This window comes from Macrosteles quadrilineatus, unplaced genomic scaffold (genome assembly GCF_028750875.1).
Source record: "Macrosteles quadrilineatus isolate MER2022 unplaced genomic scaffold, UCM_ALF_1.0 Scaffold_1__1_contigs__length_201487025, whole genome shotgun sequence".
NCBI classification, from domain to species: Eukaryota; Metazoa; Arthropoda; class Insecta; order Hemiptera; family Cicadellidae; genus Macrosteles; species Macrosteles quadrilineatus.
The window spans coordinates 57444354-57467633 of NW_026542594.1; the positions used below are offsets into that span (position 1 = coordinate 57444354).

At 34.7% G+C, this 23280-nt stretch overlaps 1 protein-coding gene across 4 annotated transcripts in view; it reads right to left on the reverse strand.

Annotated features, from left to right (window-relative positions):
* Positions 1–4868: 4868 nt before the first annotated feature.
* The window catches only part of LOC128983191 (scavenger receptor class B member 1-like), a 95528-nt gene continuing 77116 nt past the window's right edge, over positions 4869–23280 (reverse strand). For all 4 annotated transcript variants that reach the window (XM_054402383.1, XM_054402381.1, XM_054402380.1 and 1 more), the window contains 3 exons: positions 20385–20503; positions 19775–19903; positions 4869–5880 (listed from right to left, as the gene is read on the reverse strand). In XM_054402383.1, the coding sequence (XP_054258358.1) occupies positions 5662–5880; positions 19775–19903; positions 20385–20503 (467 nt within the window). In that variant the 3' untranslated portion in view covers positions 4869–5661. The remainder of the gene's footprint in view (positions 5881–19774; positions 19904–20384; positions 20504–23280) is intronic.

Sequence of the window (23280 nt, forward strand, 5' to 3'; positions counted from 1 at the left end):
GACAACTAAAGATGTACGGGCCGGATTTTTACCCCCGGAATTTTACCCCCAGATTTTTACCCCCCGGAATTTTACCCCCGGAATTTTACCCCCGGAATTTTACCCCCTGGCCGATTTTAGAAATGGAATTATTGATTTCCTTATTTCTGTTTTTAATTAATTGTAAACAGTTTATTATTTAGTAGCCTATCTTTATTTATTTATTTTGTAATCTCAACTAAGTAAACAGAATTCGCTGTTTTATTTTGATCGTATTAACCAACAGTCCAGCAAGATCGAATCCTGATACTCGAATCTCAAAATTAAAATTATTAACATGTTCGATTTGTTAATGTTACAAATAAATTAAGAGGCTACTTAATAATAAAATGTTTACTATTAAATTAAAACTGAATGAAGATAATTAATCATTCTCACTAATTTATACATCTGACTAGGGGGTGTAAAATTCCGGGGGTAAAAATCCAGGGGTAAAAATTCGGGGGGTAAAATTCCGGGGGTAAAAATCGGGGGGGGGGGTAAAATTCCGGGGGTAAAAATCCGGGGGGTAAAATTCCGGGGGTAAAAATCCGGGCCGTACATTTTAGGTTTTGATAATTTGATGTGTTCTGATTAAATTCACAACCATGAAAATATATGTTTAATTCCGCGTTTAATCCATTGAGCTGATGTCGCGAAACTCAAAAGTTCGCGGCCGGAATTTTACCCCCAGGTTTGTGACGTCACGTTTGCCCAGGGGGTAAAATTCCAGGGGGATAAAAATCCGCTACCCCCCCTGAAGGAGGAAAAATAGGATTGTATGATGGAGTCGTCAAACCAAAGGGATGTGGACATGCATTTAGATGGAAGCTTGTCAAGTAATGATAAACTATCTAACTTAGATGTAAGGTTCTCATTTTTTTCAAGAGCTGCCTGAATTTGCCTAGTCAATGAATTTGAACGTCTTTCCAAATGAACAATTTGTTCTTTGAGTTGGATAATATTACTGTAGTTCACAGAAACTGCTGATTCTGTGTCACAATTCACTTTAGGCAAGCAAAGTAAATTTTCTTTTTTATCTTTACTAAATTTTGATCTAAAGGTTGACAGCCTCTACTCTTAGAGACTCTATCTCACGACCTAAAGACTCATTTTTTTCAATGGCAGTATCTTGTATATTGAAAGATTCGTTAAGCTCATCATTTTTCTTCTTCTTAAACGATTCTACATAAAGTTCAAGTTCTAAGTTTTTGTTGTACAACTCATCATTTGTTATCATAAGGTTTTTATTGGTATCTAATGTTACACAGATAGTATTTAGCAAGTCGGCGATTTTTACTGCTAAAGATCTACTACATCAGGACGGTTACTTGAAAGAGTAATAAGGAGGCAAGTTCCACTATAACTGTTTGAGTTTTAGCATCCAGATTACTATTGTCAATTGATTCAAGATTCATTGTGTCAATGCCGTAGGCCTAATAGAAAACCAAAAACTAAAATCAGTAACAAGGCAAGTTTTATAAAAGATTTAAAGCTATTTTAAAATATATATTTAACATAAAATATAACATTTCCAGGTTAGTAGTAGTGCAACAGTTCCATCCCAGTTAGTTGAAGAGTTCAGCGCGAGGCACGTAAAGTTTATTGGAGCAGTACGTGCGCCCCTGCAGTTTTGTAGAAGCAAGCAGTAGGACAGAGCAGCGTAGCGTGGAGCGTCCACAGTTGTCCAGGCGGAACGGCGGCGTTGAGAGGGATCGCAGGGTAATTTGGTGTTGTCACGTTGGTACAGCGGCGAACCAAACCAGCGTGCACCGGGGCTGATTTAACCGCTTTTCATGACTGTTCCACACAGACCAAACCACCCGACGTTGAGTTAGTCACTTTTCAACATTTATAAGTACATACCAAGTTCATCCTTATATATAATACGTGAAGGCGATTTCTACAAAACACTACTCCTCCGTTAATAATGGACGGATTTTTACAAACGACGTGTCAAAATAAAGTATTTTTTGTGTAGACGCCCCCTTTCACCAATTCCTGTAATAAAAATCCTCGGGCTTTGCCCCACTGGCCATCAAAGTTGGAGTTTCTGCCTTAAGATTAACATGGGGAAATCTAAATATTTCATTGGAAACTTTGTCCCCACTAATTTGAGAGAACGGCTGGGCGTAGAAACTTGGTAGAGGTGTCCAAACAAAGGTCATGGTCTGTAGATGAGTTATCAAAAGAAAAACTAAGCAAAATCCCTTAGGACTCTGCCCCAGAAGCCTTTAAAGATCCCTCCACAGAGCTGTTTACATTTTGGCCATGTGAATAACACTTTTTAATGAAACAGCTGTTCATTTTTAAATTGTATTTCAAACAACACACATTTATTGGGAGTTACTGAATTCGTATTTTCTGATTTTAAAATTGATTTTCTTCTTTATCATGTTTTGCAATATAACGTTCCATTATGAAATCAGTGGAAAATCCAATTATCACAGCAATTCTTAAATTATTCTTATTGAACTATCTTATATGTATTGTACGGGTTGGTGTCTGCCTTTTCGTCACTTTTGCCTACATTTTATCATATTATTCCACACATATCAAATATTTATGTAGAAATATCTGCTCTTATCATGTCTAATAAAATCCAAACATAGAAACCTTGCCTAAAATGGTACCCATCTTGACAAATTATTTGCACCTGCCTATATTACGGACTTTGGCACACTAGGTTGGTAACATTATTGAAAATAACACGACATTTTGGCCGTAAAATATGGTACAAAGATAAAATACTATTTAAGCAGCTACTGTCATCACAGAAAGGCAATCCTTTTAAACTAGATCACAAAATCCTGTATAAGATACGTTGATTAACAATATGTAAACGTCAATATATACGTAACAGCCAATTTACAGTATTTTTTTCTTTTTGGAAATGTCCCATTGCTGTGTCATTTGCATTATTTGTTGCCAATGAAGCCGCAAGACTATATGAACTAGGAGGCCCCTAACAGTTCAAGAATAAAAGCCAACTTCACTTCAAGTATTCCACTACATCTAACATTCCGTAGAGAGATTATATTGACAACTTTATGTTATTGATAAGGTTACGGTTAAGACAACTAACTGACATCCTCTGTGTCAAGGAATTCCAGCTAAAACTGTAACCCCACAACCATTCAATGGCATAGAAGTACGATATGAACCGACGCGACGTGACGAAGGAAAAATACAACTTACACTGTAAGGGATATACCTCCCTTTGAAGTTAGAATATGTCTTCCCAAAAAAAAAATATTTTCTTTTCAAATAAAATCATATTACACTTATGAAATCACGGAAGTGTTTAACTACAAAAGATCCACCAATACGATTTTAGTACTATTTAAAGGTTCTTCCAAAGGAAGAGATACCATATAACATACTAATAATAACTCCGATGACGTACGGTATGGGAAATATTTTATTAATTGAATGATGAACCATATTTGGCAACTAATGCAATTAATATTATTATTTTTTTACACTTATTGCTTTTTAAACAATATGCTAAATGCTCAAATGTGTATTTCACCCAATTAATCGTAGTTAGATGAATTAACGTAAGCCTTGAAAGTAACCGTCGATTTCGACGGGTTTCACCTAGTCTGATATATTATAAATATGTATAGGAGTCCTTTCAATGCGATCAACACTACTGTTCCTCGCTGGAAAGTCCAATATAGTTAAAGTCGTGAATATTCAATGGAGCGAAGTAACCAATGATGGACTTAAGAAAAAGATTGTGCACTTTTTCCTGATGCGAGTTCCTATCAACCATATACATTTTGCCATATAACTTGGTAATTTAGGGGACTGCCTCAATCATACTCATACTGATTATTCTTTACATTGTATATTACCATTAGAATACCTCGAATTTGATGTGATGGGCTTAGGAAAAAGATTGTGCACTTTTTCCTGACGCAAATTCCTATCAACCATATAGATTTTGCCTTATAGCTTCGTAATTTACTGGACTGCCTCAATCACTATACTATTTTGTTTACCATTATGTTATTTTACTACCTACTAAAATATCCCTTATCGACTTGTATGAATATTCAAATGTAAAAGAATCCAAGAATAACAAAATGAATGCATTCAAAAGTTAAACCAGATGGAAACCATTTTGAGGACTAGCCTATAGTAAACAATGTACGAAATGTATGTTTTGTGAATCATGCAGCTGGTGATGTGTGGTGTGGCGAAAAATATAGTACATCTCACTGGCGAAAAGTGTCTTCTGATGGTACAAGTGCCAAAATCTGTTCGGTAATTTATTGTGAAATAAAAGTTTAAGTTTAGTATGACACAAGTTGTGTTTTAGGCGTTTATTGAACACATGATATCTTAAAAGACCATTATTGTAAGGGAATTTAATATGTAGTGGTGTTAAGAAGGGCGCTCAAGCAACTCAAGGCTTCAGGGCGCTCCAAACCTGGCTACGCCACTGATAGGAAATTCGCTAAAAGTAAATCGTCCCTGTGGCTCTATATATTACCATGCTATAGTTATGGTAATTTCTCTATATGGGAAATTCGCTAAAATCAGCCTACTTATGATAGCTTAAGTTTTGAGAACACAGGAAACACCTAAAATGAATGCATTTATGGAGGACAACAGATCTACGTTCTACAGAACTAGAAAAGTAGGTATATACAGTGTATTTCATCAAAACCAACTACTGTATCTAGACATAAAGTTTTATTGAAAAACGCCTGTTTAAATGATCAGAGCCATTCATTGATATACAGTTAACTGTATAACTATATCTTGTCTCAGCTGAACTTAAGAGTAAGCATAAAAAATAATACAAACAGCAATTACAGGAAAATAATTCTCACAGAGAGTACAAGTTTAACATTTTGTATAATTATTAAAACATGTCCCGAATATAAAATACTTGACAATTAATTCATTCATTTTACTGACAAGAGTAAAAAACATTAGAGAGAGGATTTTCTGTCTTTTCTGTCTGTACCTTCCTGGTAATTGTATGGATTCCAGTTACGTATATATTTTTTTAGATACCGTATTGAAGACTAAAAAGTTAAGAAAAAAGTTTAGAGTGTTGAATAATTAATTAATAGATAAAGCTTAAGATACCTTAAGGTACTTCAAAATAATAATAATAATAAACAGTTCTCAAAAGTGGTCTATATAAGACACATTACAGATAATCCACACATCAAACCAGAAAAACATATTTTCTTGGTTTTTGTATCAGTAAAAACTCTCTCAGTTTAAGCAAGCCGATGGTGCATCAAACTCATCTTTTATGTTTAACAGGGCCTAAGGGTAAACCAAGATTTTTCTCCCAAGATAACATTTGAAGGGCTAACGGAAAAAAATGGCCAAGCCCATTTTTTCGATTTTGATTTGATTTACTTTTATGTTGGTAATCCTGTAGGAGAATGTGTAAAATGTGTTGGTTTGGGAAATGACAAGCTCATATCATATCATTCCTGAGGAAAAAAATAAATAAAAAAAACCAAAGGGGAAAGAACAAGCTCAGCCCAGACCTTAAAAACGCTCTATTACTGTAAAATTACCCAAATGGACTTAGCCACTTCTTTCAGTTAGCCCTTCATTTCATTTATAGCTTTTATAAATCATAATGAACTCTATATGATGGTTTAGAGTTTACACTGAGGATAACTTGGTCACAACAATCTCTGTATTAGGTGAAGCAGGGGATACAGAGACTGGTCGCAGCCGCAAACACGGACACAGCAGTAGACAGCCAGCAGAGAGCAGTGATATAGCCAGCAGTCCCCACTGCAGCGACCACTGTATCCACTGAACTGTTACTGACGCGTGATATATCATGTTGAACAGGTCTGGAGGTAGTCTGTCGGCTGTCTGCAACATCGCACGATATTAAAACTCGTATGTACCAACAGGTAACCAAGTAAATACAGAAACCCTATAGTAAAATATATTATCCTTTATATATTAATTTAGGTGTTCACGTAATAGGGCTGCTGATATATTAAATATTTAAGTAAATAAGTACAACTGAGCACCCTGTATATTATATTTTATAAAAAGAAGTGACATGTTTTGGACATTAGTCCATTTTCAAACTTCAAAATACATTAAACACTTAACTGTTGTTTATATTGTTTGTTTGTAAATAAATATAATTTATGTATACAGATGATTTATAGAACTAGATAGGGTTTGGAAAAACATTTTTGTTACTGATTATTTAATTTTAAAATTTGGTCGAAGATTGGGTTTCTTGAAGGAATTTGGCTATTTAAAATATGATTTGGATTTTTTAGATTTTCTTCGTATATGAAATATTCTTCAGTTGAATCCATTCGATTTCCTTTGTTTAAAACTTTTAGAATTTTCATGTTGTTTTTTTAATTTGTGTAATTGTGGTTGGTCGATAAACTAGTGACTTTGCTGAACACCTTTTATCGACCAACCACAATTATACAAATTTAAAAAACAACATGAAAATTCTAAAAGTTTTAAACAAAGGAAATCGAATGGATTCAACTGAAGAATATTTCATATACGAAGAAAATCTAAAAAATCCAAATCATATTTTAAATAGCCAAATTCCTTCAAGAAACCCAATCTTCGACCAAATTTTAAAATTAAATAATCAGTAACAAAAATGTTGGTACTTACGTATTAAACGGAGGCCACATTTTGTCAGCGCGCTGCGGCGGTTATGTTAGGTTGGGTTATCATAATAGAAAGTATAACTCGTCTGGTATCGTTCGATTCATAACGAAGCGAGGAAAGTCCTACACACATAATATTTACGATAACCCAACCTAACATAACCGCCGCAGCGCGCTGACAAAATGTGGCCTCCGTTTAATACGTAAGTACCAAAATGTTTTTCCAAATCCTGTCTAGTTCTATAAATCATCTGTATATATAAATTATATTTATTTACAAACAAACAATATAAACAACAGTTAAGTGTTTGATGTATTTTGAAGTTTGAAAATGGACTAATGTCCGAAACATGTCACTTCTTTTTATAAAATATAATATACAGGGTGCTCAGTTGTACTTATTTACTTAAATATTTAATATCCTTTATATATATTAAAACGTGACAGGGTTTTTAGGGAATGTCCCTATAGGGAAGTAGCTATTACCGTAGGTGGCACGGTAAGACCTAGACCCGGGACCGATTTACTTTTTCATTTTGATGTCCCCAGAGGCCAAAAACACCATTCGTTCAAATTTTTATATATGTATATATATATATATAGACTTATATATATACGTCCGTGAACGCGATAACTTGAGTAATTTTTGTCCGATCTTGATGAAATTTGGTTTAAAGGTGTAAAGCGGGATAAACTTGAATGAGTTCGCGAACGAGCATGATCGGACCATGGGAACGGGGCTTTACGGGGGGTTTTATGGGGTAAAAATTGGTTTTTCTCACTTTTGACCCTCAAAACACAAAATTTCCCAATTTCTCTTTAGACCTTTTTAAAGAGCTTAAAAAAAAAACAATTAATTTAGTATGTAAAAGTATTTTTGTTCGGTTAATAGTAACGGAGAAAATTAAAAAATCGTAAATTTAAAATTCCCATGTTATTCTTATGGAGAATATTGTCAAATGTTGTAGTTTTCTTGTTTATGGATATATTTTGTATTTTGATCAAATTTATTTATTTTGTACTAAGCTATCAATATTTTACAAAAAAACACACTTTATTAGTTTCCTTGTAGCAGCAAACCTAGGTACTCGTTAAACCTAATGTTATTAAAATATATTTAATTGAAAATCAATTAAGACAATGGAAATTCGCTTAGTCGGCAGGTTTGCTGCGGCGGGGGTATTTATTTCACAATTCTGAATCAACCACTAAACAGATTTTCATGATTTTTGTGTTGAAAGAAAGATAATTTTGAGAACTAAGGAATGTTGAAGCCATAATTTTAGTTTAAAGTTTCAGTTTTTTTATAAATTAAGTTTTAATTTAAAAAAGTCTAGCAGCCGACGCTAACATTCTAGACAAGGTTTTGGTATAATACCATTTGCCTATTCTAACAGCTGTAAACATTCAGCGTTTGTGACACAAATTCATTATTTGGATAAAAATGAAATTACATACGTAGGGGTTTTCTTATTTATACTATGTGCAATGCTAAAATCATTGATATGTTCATTTATTCGGCAAGAGGGTGACCGATTATTTAAATATACATAGTAATACTAGATGTTCTAATTTAGGGCAGTCTTTAAAATCCTGGGTTTGTTTTAGTGCAATAAAATTTTTTTGAACTAACAGCTGGATTGATATTTTTTTTATAACAATTTTATTAACCGATCAGCATTACATTGCTATACAGGTTAGGTATTATTAAATACAATTATTAACAAGAACTGTATAAAACTCAATTTATTCATTTCATAATGTTAGCTTGAACTAAACAACAACATTGAATTAAACAAACAATAATAATAAATAATTCTGAACATCTGTGAATCTTAATAACATATGTAACAGTGGTCCCCCCCTTAAAGTTTTGTGCGTAGCATCTGGTCGACGTGTCGCCTCCAAGTTTGGCCATCATCCATTCTAACGTAATAATGAAGATTACCATCTTTAATTTCAACTGTTCCCAAGGCCCACTTGTCTCTTCCTGAATAATTTCTGACTTGTACGCGGTCCCTAGGATTGAATCTTCGCATTATACCTTTTGGACTGGTAGGTTCGTGTTTTCCCCGAGGCTTTAGTAGACTTAGATAAGTGCGAATCTTTCTATTAAACATGAGGAAATATGAAGAGGTTCCCGTTGAATTAGGAGCTTGGCGGATCTGCATTAGAAATCTATGTAATTTTTCATCGATGGTCCCAGGTTCATTTTCCATACATTTAAGTGATTTCTTTACAGTTTGAACAAATCGTTCAGCCTGCCCATTAGATGAAGGGTGATATGGTGCAGTTGGTTTATGTGTAATTCCACACTGTTCAAGGAAGCTAGTAAATTCTAAGGAAGTAAACTGTCGTCCATTGTCTGACACAAGAAGATCTGGTAATCCAAAAGTAGAAAACATTTTTCGCAACTCCTTTACTGTCCAAGTAGCTGTAGTACATTTCGTAGGCAATACTTCTACCCATTTGGTAAATGCGTCAATGACTAACAGGAAGTAAAGTCCATTTGTAGGGCCAGCAAAATCAATGTGAATCCTTTCCCAAGGTCTAGTAGCTGGTATCCAAGGATGGTTCACTTCTTTTTGTGGTGCATTTTGTTTTTCTCGACACGCTCTGCATGATGCAATCATCTCCTCGATATCTTTGTCTTGTCCTTTCCAATAACAAAAACTTCTGGCTAATGCTTTCGTTTTCAATACACCCATGTGTCCAAAGTGTAATTCATTCAAAACAGTTTTAGTAAGAGACTTCGGAATCATAACCCTCCATCCCTTGAGGATACAACCTTCATGAAGACTCAGTTCACCATCGTGAAATCCAAGTTTTTCAACAGACTGGCCATTTTGTAAAGCGTGTACTATCTTATTCATTTCCGTGTCATGGGAAGTTTCTTTTGCTACCATATTATGATCCAAACTCATTTGATTGATCTGACTTGTTAGGAAAACATCAATTTGGTCAATGCAGGTACTATTTTGTGTCTCAGTAGGAAATCTAGAGAGAAAGTCAGCGTTTCCATGTTCATTTGATCTTCTGAACTCAATGCTGTAATCAAAGCCTGATAAATAATGAGAATAATTGAACAAACGAGTTGCAGACATGGATGGAAGATTTTTTTCTGGGTTGAAGATTGTGACTAGTGGTTTGTGGTCGGTTACGAGGGTGAATTTGCGACCGTAACAATAAGTAAAGAACTTTTTTAGGCCCCAAATAATGCCAGTTGCTTCCTTGTCTATCTGACTATATTTTTCTTCAGGCTTCGTCAACGTTCGAGAGGCAAAAGCAATTGGTTTCTCGGTCCCATCAGGAAAACGGTGTGATATAACAGCGCCTAACCCAACAGGAGATGCGTCTGTAGCTAATACTAGTGGTAGTTCTGGACTGTAGTGGCAAAGAACAGTATCACTGGAGATAACTTTCTTGATTTGTTCAAAACTCTGTTCACATTGTTCATTCCAAACGTATTTGTTCCCTTTCTGTAAAAGTTTATGTAATGGTTTCAGTAGAGTAGCTAGGTCTTTTATGAATCGGTTGTAATAGTTTACCAACCCTAAAAATGTCCGGAGTTCGCTTACATTCTCAGGTTTTCTTGCCTTAGTTAGGGCAGCTACTTTGTCCATACATTTATGTATACCTTTTTCATCAATGACATGGCCCAAATAATGTATTCTTCTCTGGAGAAACTTGCATTTGTCACGATTGAGTCTTAAGCCTTTTTCTCTTAGTTTTCCTAAGACACTTTCCAAACGCAGAAGTAGTTCCTCTTCTGAATTTCCCTGAATGACTATATCGTCAAAGAAGCACTGTATCCCCTCTAGGCCTGCCAACGTCTTGTCCATTAATTGTTTTCTGCCAAATTCCAGGAGCAACTTTAATACCAAACATTAATCTATGTACCTTGTACTGTCCCTTATGCGTGCTTAAGGTTTGAATATTTGCACTATCACTGTCCATTTCCAAATGAAGGTAAGCATTTCTTAAATCTAGTGTACAAAATAATTTTCCACCATTCATGTTGACAAATATGTCTTCAATTTTGGGAATAGGGTGATGTTCATCTTGGATCTGCTTGTTTACTGTCACTTTGTAATCCGCGCATATTCTCACATCTCCGTTAGGCTTGACCAACGATATAAACAACTCATGGATCGCTGGCTCAGTGTTGGCCGCGCGGTCGAGCTTCCCCCACCACCTACTGGCAGAAGCCGACGCAGCCCATACATTCACCATTATAAAACACACTTTTTATTTGCTGCACTGTTGAAATTTATAGGGATAAAATATTGCTAACGCTTGTCAAACTTTTTTTTTTTTACTAGTTAAACCTTTTACGTCTGTTTTGTTTCTTGCAGAAAATAACCCATTTGAATTCTTTAAAACTACAAATTCACTAAACCCGTTTTGTAGAGTTTTTTAGACAACTGATATTTCTAGTTCCAAATTGTACATGGTAAAATAATAAGTGATTACAAAGGAGAAATATAAAGTACAATATTTGTGTTTGAAATTCTATTTTATTAATCGAAAAACTAGTACATAAACATTTAGAATAATTTTGCTAAGTTTTTGCCGCAGTGGTAACGTAAATGTTTGACGTAAACGCGATATTTTTTTCTTTCAATGTTTAATGACAATGTATCTTACAAAATAGGTCATAAAAAAGTATGCCTATCACGTTAATGTCAAGCATAGATTTGCGGTAAAAACTGGACAAATGTAGTAGGGTTTTTAAGAGTTCAAATGTGTTATTTTTTGCACGAAAAGAAGAAGACATAAAGTTTAGAATAGTAAAGGTTTTTGGCATGTATTAGCAATATTTTATATCTATATATTTAAACAGAGCAGCAACTTAAAAAGGCGCGTTTTACAATGGTGAGTGTATGGGCTGCGTCGGCTACTGCCAGTAGATGGTGGGGGGAGCTAGACCGAAAACAGCGCCCGCAGTGCTACTGAGAGCGCAATCCCCCACTCAGATTCTTGAGTTTTAGAAATTATTCCTGCTTCTTCTAAGCGGTCAAGTTCTTGTTCCACTTTCAGTTTTAATGCGTACGGTACAGGCCTAGCCTTCATAAATACCGGACGAGCCCCATCGACAAGTTGTAAGTGTCCAAGTTGATCTGGAATCTTACCGATACCTGGCTCAAACACATCCTTGAACTTCTCTAAAAGATTGTCAAGACCACCTACTTTTGGGTATTGTTGTACTGCCTTTAGTTCAGCCCAGTCTAACTGTACTTCTCGCAACCAATCGCGACCAAATATTGCGTCAAGGTTGTCATCGACGATGTAAAGTTTGCCTGTAAATTTCTGATCCTTGTATGTACAATGCACAAAAACAACTCCTTTTGGTTTGAAGACTTCTCGAGTGTATGTTCGTAGCTGCACTTGTGTATGAAAAATTTTCCTATTAATCTCAAGTTTCTTGAATGTAGAGTAAGGCAGAGTACTTATAGCAGAACCGGTGTCAAGTTCCATTTGAACTGGTTTACCTTCAACTGATAAGTCAAGCATAATTTTATCTCCATTTCTTCTATCTATTTTGAAAATCTCGTGTTGTTCATCTTGACAGTCTTCTTCTTTGGCTTGGTGAATTTTTGTTCTTGTAGATCCTAAACATACTCTGGCTAAGTGTCCCTGTTTCTTGCATTTATTACATATCGTTGAAGCAAACTCACAGTTATTTGCCCTATGGTTTTGAGAACCACATCTGTAACATTTTCCTTTAAGACTCTCAAAAAGAGGTGAAGGCTTTTTCTGGTTTGGCGTCATGTGCGATTTAGTTGATACATTTTTGTATTTATCCTCAATCTGATGTACTGTACTGGGCCTGTTAGTTTTAGTTGCATAGTATTCAGATAGATCACTCTCGTGGTTTGCAATTTCCATCGCTGTCGCTGCTTTGACATCTTGAAACGATACAAATGAATCATCCTGAAGCAATTTGGCTCTAATATCTTTATTAACTAACCCCCTTATGAACTGCATTCGCAAAAGTGTATTAGCAATTGATTTCTGGCAAGACTCACAGTTAAACTCACAATTAGATGTAAGTTTTTGCAATTCAACTGAATAAATCTTAACTGTTTCATTGGGCTCCTGTACTCTAGACATGAATTTGTGCTGTAAAGCCCAAGTACTTGGCTGTGGATCAACATAATCTGTCAACATTCTCACCAATTCTGTATATGACTTATCCAGAGGTACTTCTGGAGCACATAAATCATAAACCTGTTCTGATGTAGGCTAGGGGTTAAAGAATGAAGTAATGTGTATACCTTATCTGTAGGATGCATTCCTTGTCCATGTAAGTGAATGAAGACTTCTAGACGTCTTATGAAATTCTTGAATGTCTCGTCATCTTGAAAGGGTGTGAACGAAATTGTTGATGTAAGCGGTCGCAATTTCTGAGTATCAACACTGTATGGTCTGATCTGCTGTAGTTCTTCTGTTTCGTTGACTCTTTCCAATTCACTTAATCGGAGTTGTAATACATCAACTATTTTGAAATACATATCCTCCATGTCGGTCCTGTATGTGATTTCAGTGTCAAGTTCTTCTTCATCTGTTTTTACTTCAATGTTGTGCTGGATTTGCTCGAATCGTTCCCAATAAGCATGTATCACTGAGAGTCTTGTTCTGATACTATCAACTTTAATACCAGACAATTCTTCCAGCATTCTCTCAGCTCTAGTCAACTGACCTTTAACAACAGCCCTTGCTTTCTTCAGTTCACTCAATGTTTCATTTCCTTGTAAGGAGGCCATAATCAATTATTTGTACTAGTAAATGAAATAGGTGTAAAATAGAAACGTAGAAATAATTAATTGTCCTCGTCGCCAATTATTAAATACAATTATTAACAAGAACTGTATAAAACTCAATTTAATCATTTCATAATGTTAGCTTGAACTAAACAACAACATTGAATTAAGCAAACAATAATAATAAATAATTCTGAACATCTGTGAATCTTAATAACATATGTAACAGGTATAATATAAGAAATAAAAAAATAACATTATTAATTATATTAACATAGGTAGAGGTCAGCTATGGCTAGCCCCTCAGGCACTTATTGTCACTGATTTAGCGGGTCGGACTGTAAAGGCGCTCTCCACCAATGAAACACAAATGAAAAAAAAAAAATAGTTATAATAAAACATCTTGAGGCAATCTGGGTTTTAGTCGGAGTCTCTGGATTTCAGAAGGTTGGCCTGTGTTATAAAATCCAATGCTGCTGGTTAATGGAAGTTTTATAAATAATTTTGATGTAACATTCTTGGTGAAATCTTCTATAGGTTTTATTCCCAGTTCTAAATGTATTTGACGGGTTCGAACATACCAGGGACATTTTAGAATTATCCTTAAAACTTTATTTTGAAATGTTTGCAGTTTACGAATCGAGCTTGATGAAGCAGTTCCCCATACTGGGCAGGCGTATAACAATAGTGGACGTAGAAGTGGACGTATACAAAAGTATAGAAGGGTTCCATTCTTAATTAACGTACATGATTTTTTGTTGATTAAAGGAAACAATTTTGATAATCTGCCATAAGCCAAATTTAATTTTTTATTAATATTAAATTTCCAATTAAACTTTCGGTCGAAGTATACACCTAAATATTTTATTGCTTGGTCAGGAGGGTTCCATGCATTCTGTTCACCTAGAATTTCTAAATTTGGAGGATCTTAAGGTTTTTGGAGGGTAAAAATCTTCGCTTCACTCTTCATCGAATTTATGGCTATTCTCCATTTTGTGAACCATTCCATCAAATCGTTTAAGGAAACTTGAATGTTATTGGCCACAACTTCGATGTCATGGTGTGTAGAGTAGAGTAGGGTGTCATCAGCAAACACGGCTGTTTGGACATGGTTTGACAATGGCAAATCAGAAGTGTAAATGTTATATAAAGGAGGTGAAAGAATTGCGCCCTGTGGGACTCCGGCTTGAATTGGTCTGGCAGTCGATAGGGAGCCATCAATATTAACTGAAAACGTTCTATCTTCAAGGAAGCTTTCAATAATTCTCTGTAAACTCGAGCAGTTGATATTTCGATATTTTTTTAAATAATTTAAAAACTCGGACAAATGAAATCTCGGACAAATGAAAACTCGGACAGTTGATTTTACCAAATATTATTATTATTTAAACCATATTCGGACAGTTGAAAACTCGGACAATTGATATTTCGCTATTCTTTAAAATAATTTAATAAACTCGGACAAATGAAAACTCGGACAGTTCATTTATCTAATTATTATCAGTTATTTATCAAAACTCGGACAAATGAAAACTCGGACAACTGATTTTTCAAATATTTTGTAATTTTTAACAAACTCGGACAGTTGAAAACTCGGACAAATGATGTGATCCCAATTTGCAAATAGTTATTAAATTTTGATTTTTTTTTTTATTTACTAGGAGAAACCCGTCGAAGTCTGACAGTTGCTGTTGAGGTTGCAAACAAGACCGTTTGACTATACATCGATGATAAAGAACTCAATTTTTTTTAAAATTTGGGTTGTTCGTGATTTAGCAGTGTGCTTTAGGTACGTCCGATCTTAATAATCAATAATTCAAAGAGAAGCTGGTATTTCACTGAAGGTTCTTAGGTCAAAACAAATAGAATAACGTAATTAGAATTGAGTAAATATAGGGTGTCCCAAAAAGAACTGAAACATTTTAAAGGCAAATACTGATACCAAATAAGAGACTATGTTGAATGTTTAATATATGTATTTAAAGCTTAAATTCTTAAGTTTTGTTAGAAACTTAGTATAATTCGATCAGAGCATCATTAGTGGCCCGGCATAATTCCGCTCTGGCTATTTTCATTCGATTTTCAAATCCGCGGGGGTCAAATTCCGGCCGCGAACAAACTTTTGACCAATCTGGTTACTACGCCATAGTGACGTCAGCTTTGCCCAGGGGGTAAAATTCCAGGGGGATAAAATTCCCTTTGTTATTCTTTCAATTTATTACCTTATTGAAATCAGGTGTTATTACATTTGTTTGTATTCTGTTTTGTTTATTTCAGCTTAACTTAACCAATCAATAGTTTTATTAATACTTAAGAAGTCGATCGATGGGTGAAGCCCGTGGGTTAAAAATTAAAACTTGATTTCTCAAAAACTGAAACCGTAAACTAAAATTATGGCTTCAACATTCCCTATTTCTCAAAACTGTCTTTCTTTCAACACAAAAAACTATGAAAATGCATCAAGTGGTTGATTCAGAACCGTGAAATAAAAAAAAACCTGTTACGTTTTAATATATTATAATGTTCTACTAGAAGTAAAAATACCCCCGCCGCAGCAAACCTGCAGACTAAGCGAATTTCAACTTGTCTGATTACATTTTTACTAAAATATTTCCATAAATAATACATATTTATTCCCTATTTAAATAACATTAGATTTGACGAGTGCTTAGGTTTGCTGCTACGGGGAAGGTAAAAAGTGTTTTTGACCATGCGTCAATAGTATAGGATGAAATAAATAAATTTGCCAAATTTTATCAATATATATCCATAAGTAAACAACAACAATTTTCATTTTCTCCATAAGAATAACTTGGGAATTTTAAATTACACTATTTTTGAATTTTCTCCGTGACCATTAGGCATACAACAGCGCCTCAATGTACAAAATTATTTCTTTTTTTAAGCTCTACAAAAGGGTTTGAAAATAAATTGAAAATTTTTTGGTTTTTAGGGTTAAAAATGGGGTTTTCCCATTTTTACCCCATAAAACCACCCATAAATCCCCGTTCCCATGGTCCGATTATGCTGGATCGCGAACTCATTCGAATAAACGTAGGTTTACATGTTTGTACTAAATTTCATCAAAATCGGGTAGTTTTTGCTCGAGTTATCGCGCTAACTGACACATATATAGGCTATATACAGGGTGAGTTTTAATTGTCCCCCCCCCCAACTTTTTTCTACATTTTTCAAATATCAATCCCAGACCACTTCCAAACATTGTTGGGTAGTAAGTACTTCATTTTGACAAGGTGGTCATTTCCGGCCGCCATCTTGGATCCGCCATATTGGATGCAAAATTGTTTTTTCAAATGTAAATGTGGGGTTGTGACCCATTATTTCGAACTAGATTTTTACCCTAATTACAATGCCGCAAACTGTTTAAAAAAATCTTGATTCATTCTAAAGTTATGAGGGCTTTTTAAAACTTTATTTTTAGCCCATTTTAACATTGTGCATTTACAAACTAAGACCATAATCTCAAAATAGTGCTAGATAAAGATAAGTATACACTACCAGTAATTGTCGACCTATTTTCACTTGGTTATGACTGATGTATTTTTTTCGGCCGCCATCTTGGATCCGCCATTTTGAAATGTGATAAATTATTTTAAATATGAAGGGGGTGTTGTGACCCATCATTTCGAACTACTTTTTTAAGCTGAACTTAATTCCATGATCCGTTTTTCATTTTCATTTTTTGATTTTTAAATATTGACATTTATTACAAAAAAATTGCAATATTTCATAAATAAAACTTGATAACAAAAAATGAATTGCGGCATTGAGTTTAGCTTAAAAAAGTAGTTCGAAATGATGGGTCACAACACCCCCTTCATATTTAAAATAATTTATCACATTTCAAAATGGCGGATCCAAGATGGCGGCCGAAAAAATACATCAGTCATAACCAAGTGAAAATAGGTCGACAATTACTGGTAGTGTATACTTATCTTTATCTAGCACTATTTTGAGATTATGGTCTTAGTTTGTAAATGCACAATGTTAAAATGGGCTAAAAATAAAGTTTTAAAAAGCCCTCATAACTTTAGAATGAATCAAGATTTTTAAAAACAGTTTGCGGCATTGTAATAAGGGTAAAAATCTAGTTCGAAATAATGGGTCACAACCCCACATTTACATTTGAAAAAACAATTTTGCATCCAATATGGCGGATCCAAGATGGCGGCCAGAAATGACTACCTTGTCAAAATGAAGTACTTACTACCCAACAATGTTTGGAAGTGGTCTGGGATTGATATTTGAAAAAATGTAGAAAAAAGTTGGGGGGGGACAATTAAAACTCACCCTGTATATAAATATATATTAAAATCAAAACATATATAACAAAGTACCCTTTTAGTAATTATTTTACTTTATAGTAGACTTTATTATAGTACTTTGTTATATATGTTTTGATTTTATTATATTAGTAGCCCTAAAAATGCAAGAAAATAATAAATATATATATATGAATTTGAACGGATGGTGTTTTTGGCCTCTAGGGACCTCAAAATGAAAAATTAAATCGGTCTCGGATCCAGGTCTTTCCATGAGTGCTACGGTAATAGCTTATTCCCTATATGGGAAATTCGCTAAAACAATTTTCTTCTTGAAACGGCTAAATGTACATAGCCACAACATAAGATTCAAGCATGAAATTGACATTTCCTTTTGTAGATTGACCAAAGCAGCCAAAAGCTCTATAGTTATAGGGCTTAAACTTTACAATATACTTCCTCATCATGTCAGAAATATTGAATCCTTAACTAATTTTAAAACTATCGTAACAAATGCTCTTCTAAAGCACCCACTTTATTCTGTTAATGAGTTTTTACATTTAAATGCTACTGATTTTATAGATTTTAAGTAACATTTTATTTTATGATATTTATTCTCATTTGACAACTGTGATCTCTTCTGTAAATGTATGTTCCATAAGGTTCACTGTGACAATGTTCATGACTCTTGTTACATTTTTTAGTGTATAGCTTTGACAATGTCTATTGCACAACTGTTTCTAATGACAATAAAGGATTCTTATTCTTACAAAGAAATTTTGGTAAACATCGGGATTTGACCAAGACAATGCATAATAGGTTGGTTTGGTAGGCTATTTTCTTGAACCACTATGACTTCAATATCAAGTATAAGGAGGGTAGAAACAATGTGTTGACGGATGCACTCTCTAGACTGCCCAGCGAGTGTGACCAACCATCAAGAGAAGAATTGTCTGCAAAACTACTGGTTCAGTAAAAGATAGATGAAATGGCTCTGACATCAAAGGAACTGCAAGAAGAAACTAGAAAAGATGAGACTTGCAGGCGTTTAATGATGTTTATGGAATCACAATGGCCACAAAAGTTTCCTAATGATCTGTTGTACTTGTCTCAATTTTTTCACAGACAGGAAGAACTCTCTTCTGTTAAAGGAACTCTGATGTGGGGAAATAGGATAGTAGTCCCACAGATCCTTCAAAAGAAAACACTAAAACAGACTTGCAATGGGTGTCAGATGAACCGTCCAAGGGAACCTTAGGTAAATCTGTACTTGGAATGTACCAAATGGTCCATGGGAAAGTTTACACTTGGATTGTGCTGGGCTGTATGATGGGTGGTATTGGTTAGTTGGTGTAGATGCTTTTTCTAAATGGCCAGAGATATCGATGGTTAGATTGAATACGCCTGCCAGTACAGTGAACAATTTACAGGAATGGTTTTCTCGCTATGGAGTTTCTAGGATGATTGTCACTGACAATGGGATACAGTTTACAGCAAAGGTCTTTGAGAAGTTTTGCAAGGATAACACAATAAAACATGTCTGCAGTACACCGTGTCATCCGAAGACGAATGGACAAGTTGAATTGTTCATCAAAACCTTAAAAGCGAGATATTTGTCCAGTAAGGCCAAAATCAACTAGCAAACCTCCTTCAGAACTGTTCTTCGGCAAAAGACATAGATCTTCTTCAGACAATTTAAAGCGCACAGTTAAAGACGTGATAACAGAATCAGTTTTTAAACAAAAGGAGTATCACAATGAAAGAAGTAGACGTAGGGAGTTTTCTGAGGGGGAAGAAGTCTGGGTGCAGAGAGAAATAGGTGCCGGCTGGACTCCAGGATTAATTTCAACAAGAACTGGTGAGCTATCCTACCAAGTTATGGTTGATGGACTTCTGAAGCGAAAACACACAGACCAACTACGCCAGAGAAGAGGAGCTTTATCTGAAGGGAGATAAGTGTGATATTGGATCACATGTTTAATAGTATTTTCTCAGGGCCGTCCCTAGGGTTGGCGGCGCCCGGAGCAAACATGGTCTTGGTAGTTTATATAACAAGAGTTTTACTTACAACTTCAAACCATACAACTGGAAGAATTGTGCCATCATCAAATACATCAAGTTGTGAAGATCGTTTGGACTTCCTAACCTGAATGTTGACTTGAATTCTTGAAACAGTTCCAAGAGTAAATCCAAGAATCTGAAATCCAATAAAAATGCTAATGAGTGTTGCATGAGTCAGTGTTTCATTACAAACAAAAACTAGTTGTGTTTATAGTATGGTGAGTTGGTGGCTCAGTTGGTAGCGTCAAAATCTATATAAGTTATTAAAGGACTTATTGTTTAAATATCATGCATGATGTTGCTTGTTTCATTTCTGAAGCTGCTTGCATATGATGCGAAACTGAATTATATACCATTCTTAGGTAGCCTACCAATAAAATAACAAAAAGCCACTCAAGCATTTTCATTTGTCTCCCTTTTATCTCACACATATTTTATTCATACTTGGGTTATAAAACACCCTTGTATGATTAACAACTTAAAAATTAATTGATGAAATTATTGATTCAGTATGTACTTAATTCATAACTTATTTAGCATGACTGTAACAAATTGTAAATGACATAATTTTAAATGTTAACAACACTTTAAAACTGTGATTGATGCTCTCTACTCACTGGTTGTATATCTATAAAAAAGTCATGTTTCTCCGGATCAGGGTCCAGACCCTTGAGGTGGGCTGTCACGGCTGGGTCTGCATGCATGAAGTGAGGGAATGACATCATAATTGGGACCCCTGAAAACAGAATGAATAATTGGTACCACTCAAAAAGATTAAAATAGTTGCTAACATTCTATACTTTTCTATGGTTTTTAACTATGTTTTTCACTTAAGTCAATCATTTTGCAGTAAACACCATGCTAATATTAAACTTTAAAATTTGGTTTTCATGATGGGTACTTTGAACGACATCATAGCTGACAAAGACCGTGCGAATGTGTAACTTTTGAACCTTTGTATGACCTTACTTTACTGGTCGTTAGATTCTTTGTTACAAAATCCACCTAATTAACAACTACAAGGTATTAAATAGCCTGTGGCGGACCTACCATAATGATAATGCACACTAGGCACGTGCCTAGGGTCGCCCGGTCGCGGCAGGTGGCGGGCGGTGTATCTGCGAGCAATAGGCGGCGGGCGTGTGTCATGAAAGCAACGTTTAATGTAAGAACATACTTTCATAGTTCCTTAACAGTTTGGTTTTTGTAGTAAAACTGATAAACAATGAACAATACTTTATATTCAAGATACAAAGAACATAATGATAATTGACTAATTGTTCACTATTTTTGTCATCATATTGTATTTAAGTATTCTGTTATATTAAAAAGAAAAATACAAGTTTAAAGGAATTTTACCTGTTTGTGTTTAAAAAGTATTACTACAAGATCTTAAGAGTAATAAATCAGCAAACTTAACAAACCTTGTGAGCTGTTTTATTTTGAATCTTCTTCGCCAAAAATGGTAAAATTAAGGTATGAATATTTTCATAATAGTATAGTTATAGTGTGTAAAAAATGTCTCCCCCCCCCTATTTATTTTTTTTATTTTTTAAAATAATGAAATATCGTTTGGGGAGTGATAGTAACATAACGTGAAGTTTCTTTTGACATAGTTAAAATTTTTGAATTCCCCCCCTAAATGGGGGGTAAGGGGGGTAACTCAAAATTTTTAAATGTAAACCCCTAGCTTGTGACACCTCATTTGAAAGAGCATTAAAAAACTAGGTAAATGGTGAAAATTAGAAATTTCTATCTAATTTCTAACCGGAATTACAGCCAAAAACGCTCAAAATACGATATTTTTGGGAAACTCAAAAATGTAATTATTGCATACACCCTTTGAGTGATCCCTCATTTGAAAGATAAATAAAAATCAGGCCAATGATAAGGATTAATAATTTCTAACAGGTAATTAGATGGTTTTTTATGATTTTTACAAACAAACTAACCTTAAGTGCGAAATAACAGTAGCGATGTTGTGTTCACCAAATAAATTCACAGCAAATGTTCAAACTGAAGTCCTCCTACTTCCTGACAGTAAAATAAACGAGACGTGAACTCTTCCCTCACGTTATGGAATGTTTCCTCAGTGATTTTTCTGCAGGCTTCAACAATCCTGTGTCTCAAGTCTTCAATATTCTGTACGGGAGTTTTATAAATTGTCGATTTAATAAACCCCCATAGAAAAAAATCCAAAGGTGTTAGATCGGGGGACCGTGCTGGCCATTCTATCCGGCCACGCCTGCCAATCCACTGACCATTCAGTTGTGTATTTAGAAATGCTCGGACCTGTCGATGAAAATGAGGGGGAGCGCCATCCTGCTGGAAGTGAACAATATCTTCATCAAACTCATGTGGATGTTGTGCAATAACTTCCACTATGGCTGGAAAAACCGACTCTTGAAGCATTTGCAAATAATGTTCTCCATTGAGGTTGCCATCGATGAAAAATGGTCCTAGGATATGATTACCCAACATCCCAGCCCATACATTTAATTTTTCTGGGTACTGCGTTGAGGATTCTCGGTAAACATGGGGGTTTGCAGTATCCCAGTATCTGCAGTTATGTTTATTGACAGTTCCATTAACAAAAAAAGTGCATTCGTCTGAAAAAGCTACATTATACACGAAATGTGGATTTGATTAGTTCTTCCATTTCTTCGCAAAATTGAAGTCGACGGTCTGGATCATCGTCGTTTAATGCATGGACAAGTTTAAATTTATAAGCGTGAAATTTATTTTTCTTTAAAATATTTCGAACTGTTTGATGGGATAAGTCACACAGTGTAGCAACTGATCGAGTCGACTGCTGAGGATCCTCTACAAATTCTGCCACAACTTCAAATTGTGTTTCTTCGTCTAAAGATGTTCGGCCTGATTTTGGAGCATTAGCTACGGATCCAGTTCGTCTGAACTTGCCAATTAGTTCCCTCAAATATTTTCGACACACTGGTCGATCAGGATGTGCTTCGTTGAATCTCCTTTCTGTCTCGTGGTAGTTTTCATTCGAGGCACCAAAAGTTAAAACCATTTCCACCTTATCGTCTTTGCTTCGAGCCATTATTAAAAATTTCTAATAAACTTTTAACAAAAAACTAACTATTGAATAAAGAAACTAAATTAAAAAACCTGACTAACTAAATAGCAACAAACTAACAATTAATTATTAACCTTAGAGAATTTTAATGAACAAAAAAGTCTTTACAGTTATCAAATAGTTACATAATTGTTATTATTAAATAGAAATTGAATTTATGCTGCAGTACTGACCTAGACCTGTCTGTAACAGCTCATTGACAGAATGAGTTGAGGAAACCCATGCCAGGGCAAACAGGGAAAACCGGCTGAGCAAAGGTCATCTAATGAAACAAACTCATGTTCACGAAAATTTCTTATTGTAATAACCTTAAATTTTTAGTTTGTACTTGCTCTGTTGTGGATAACCAATACATTTCATTTTCACTTTTTTTCAAAAGATGTTATTTTGCACTTTTGCAATAATAAAGAAAT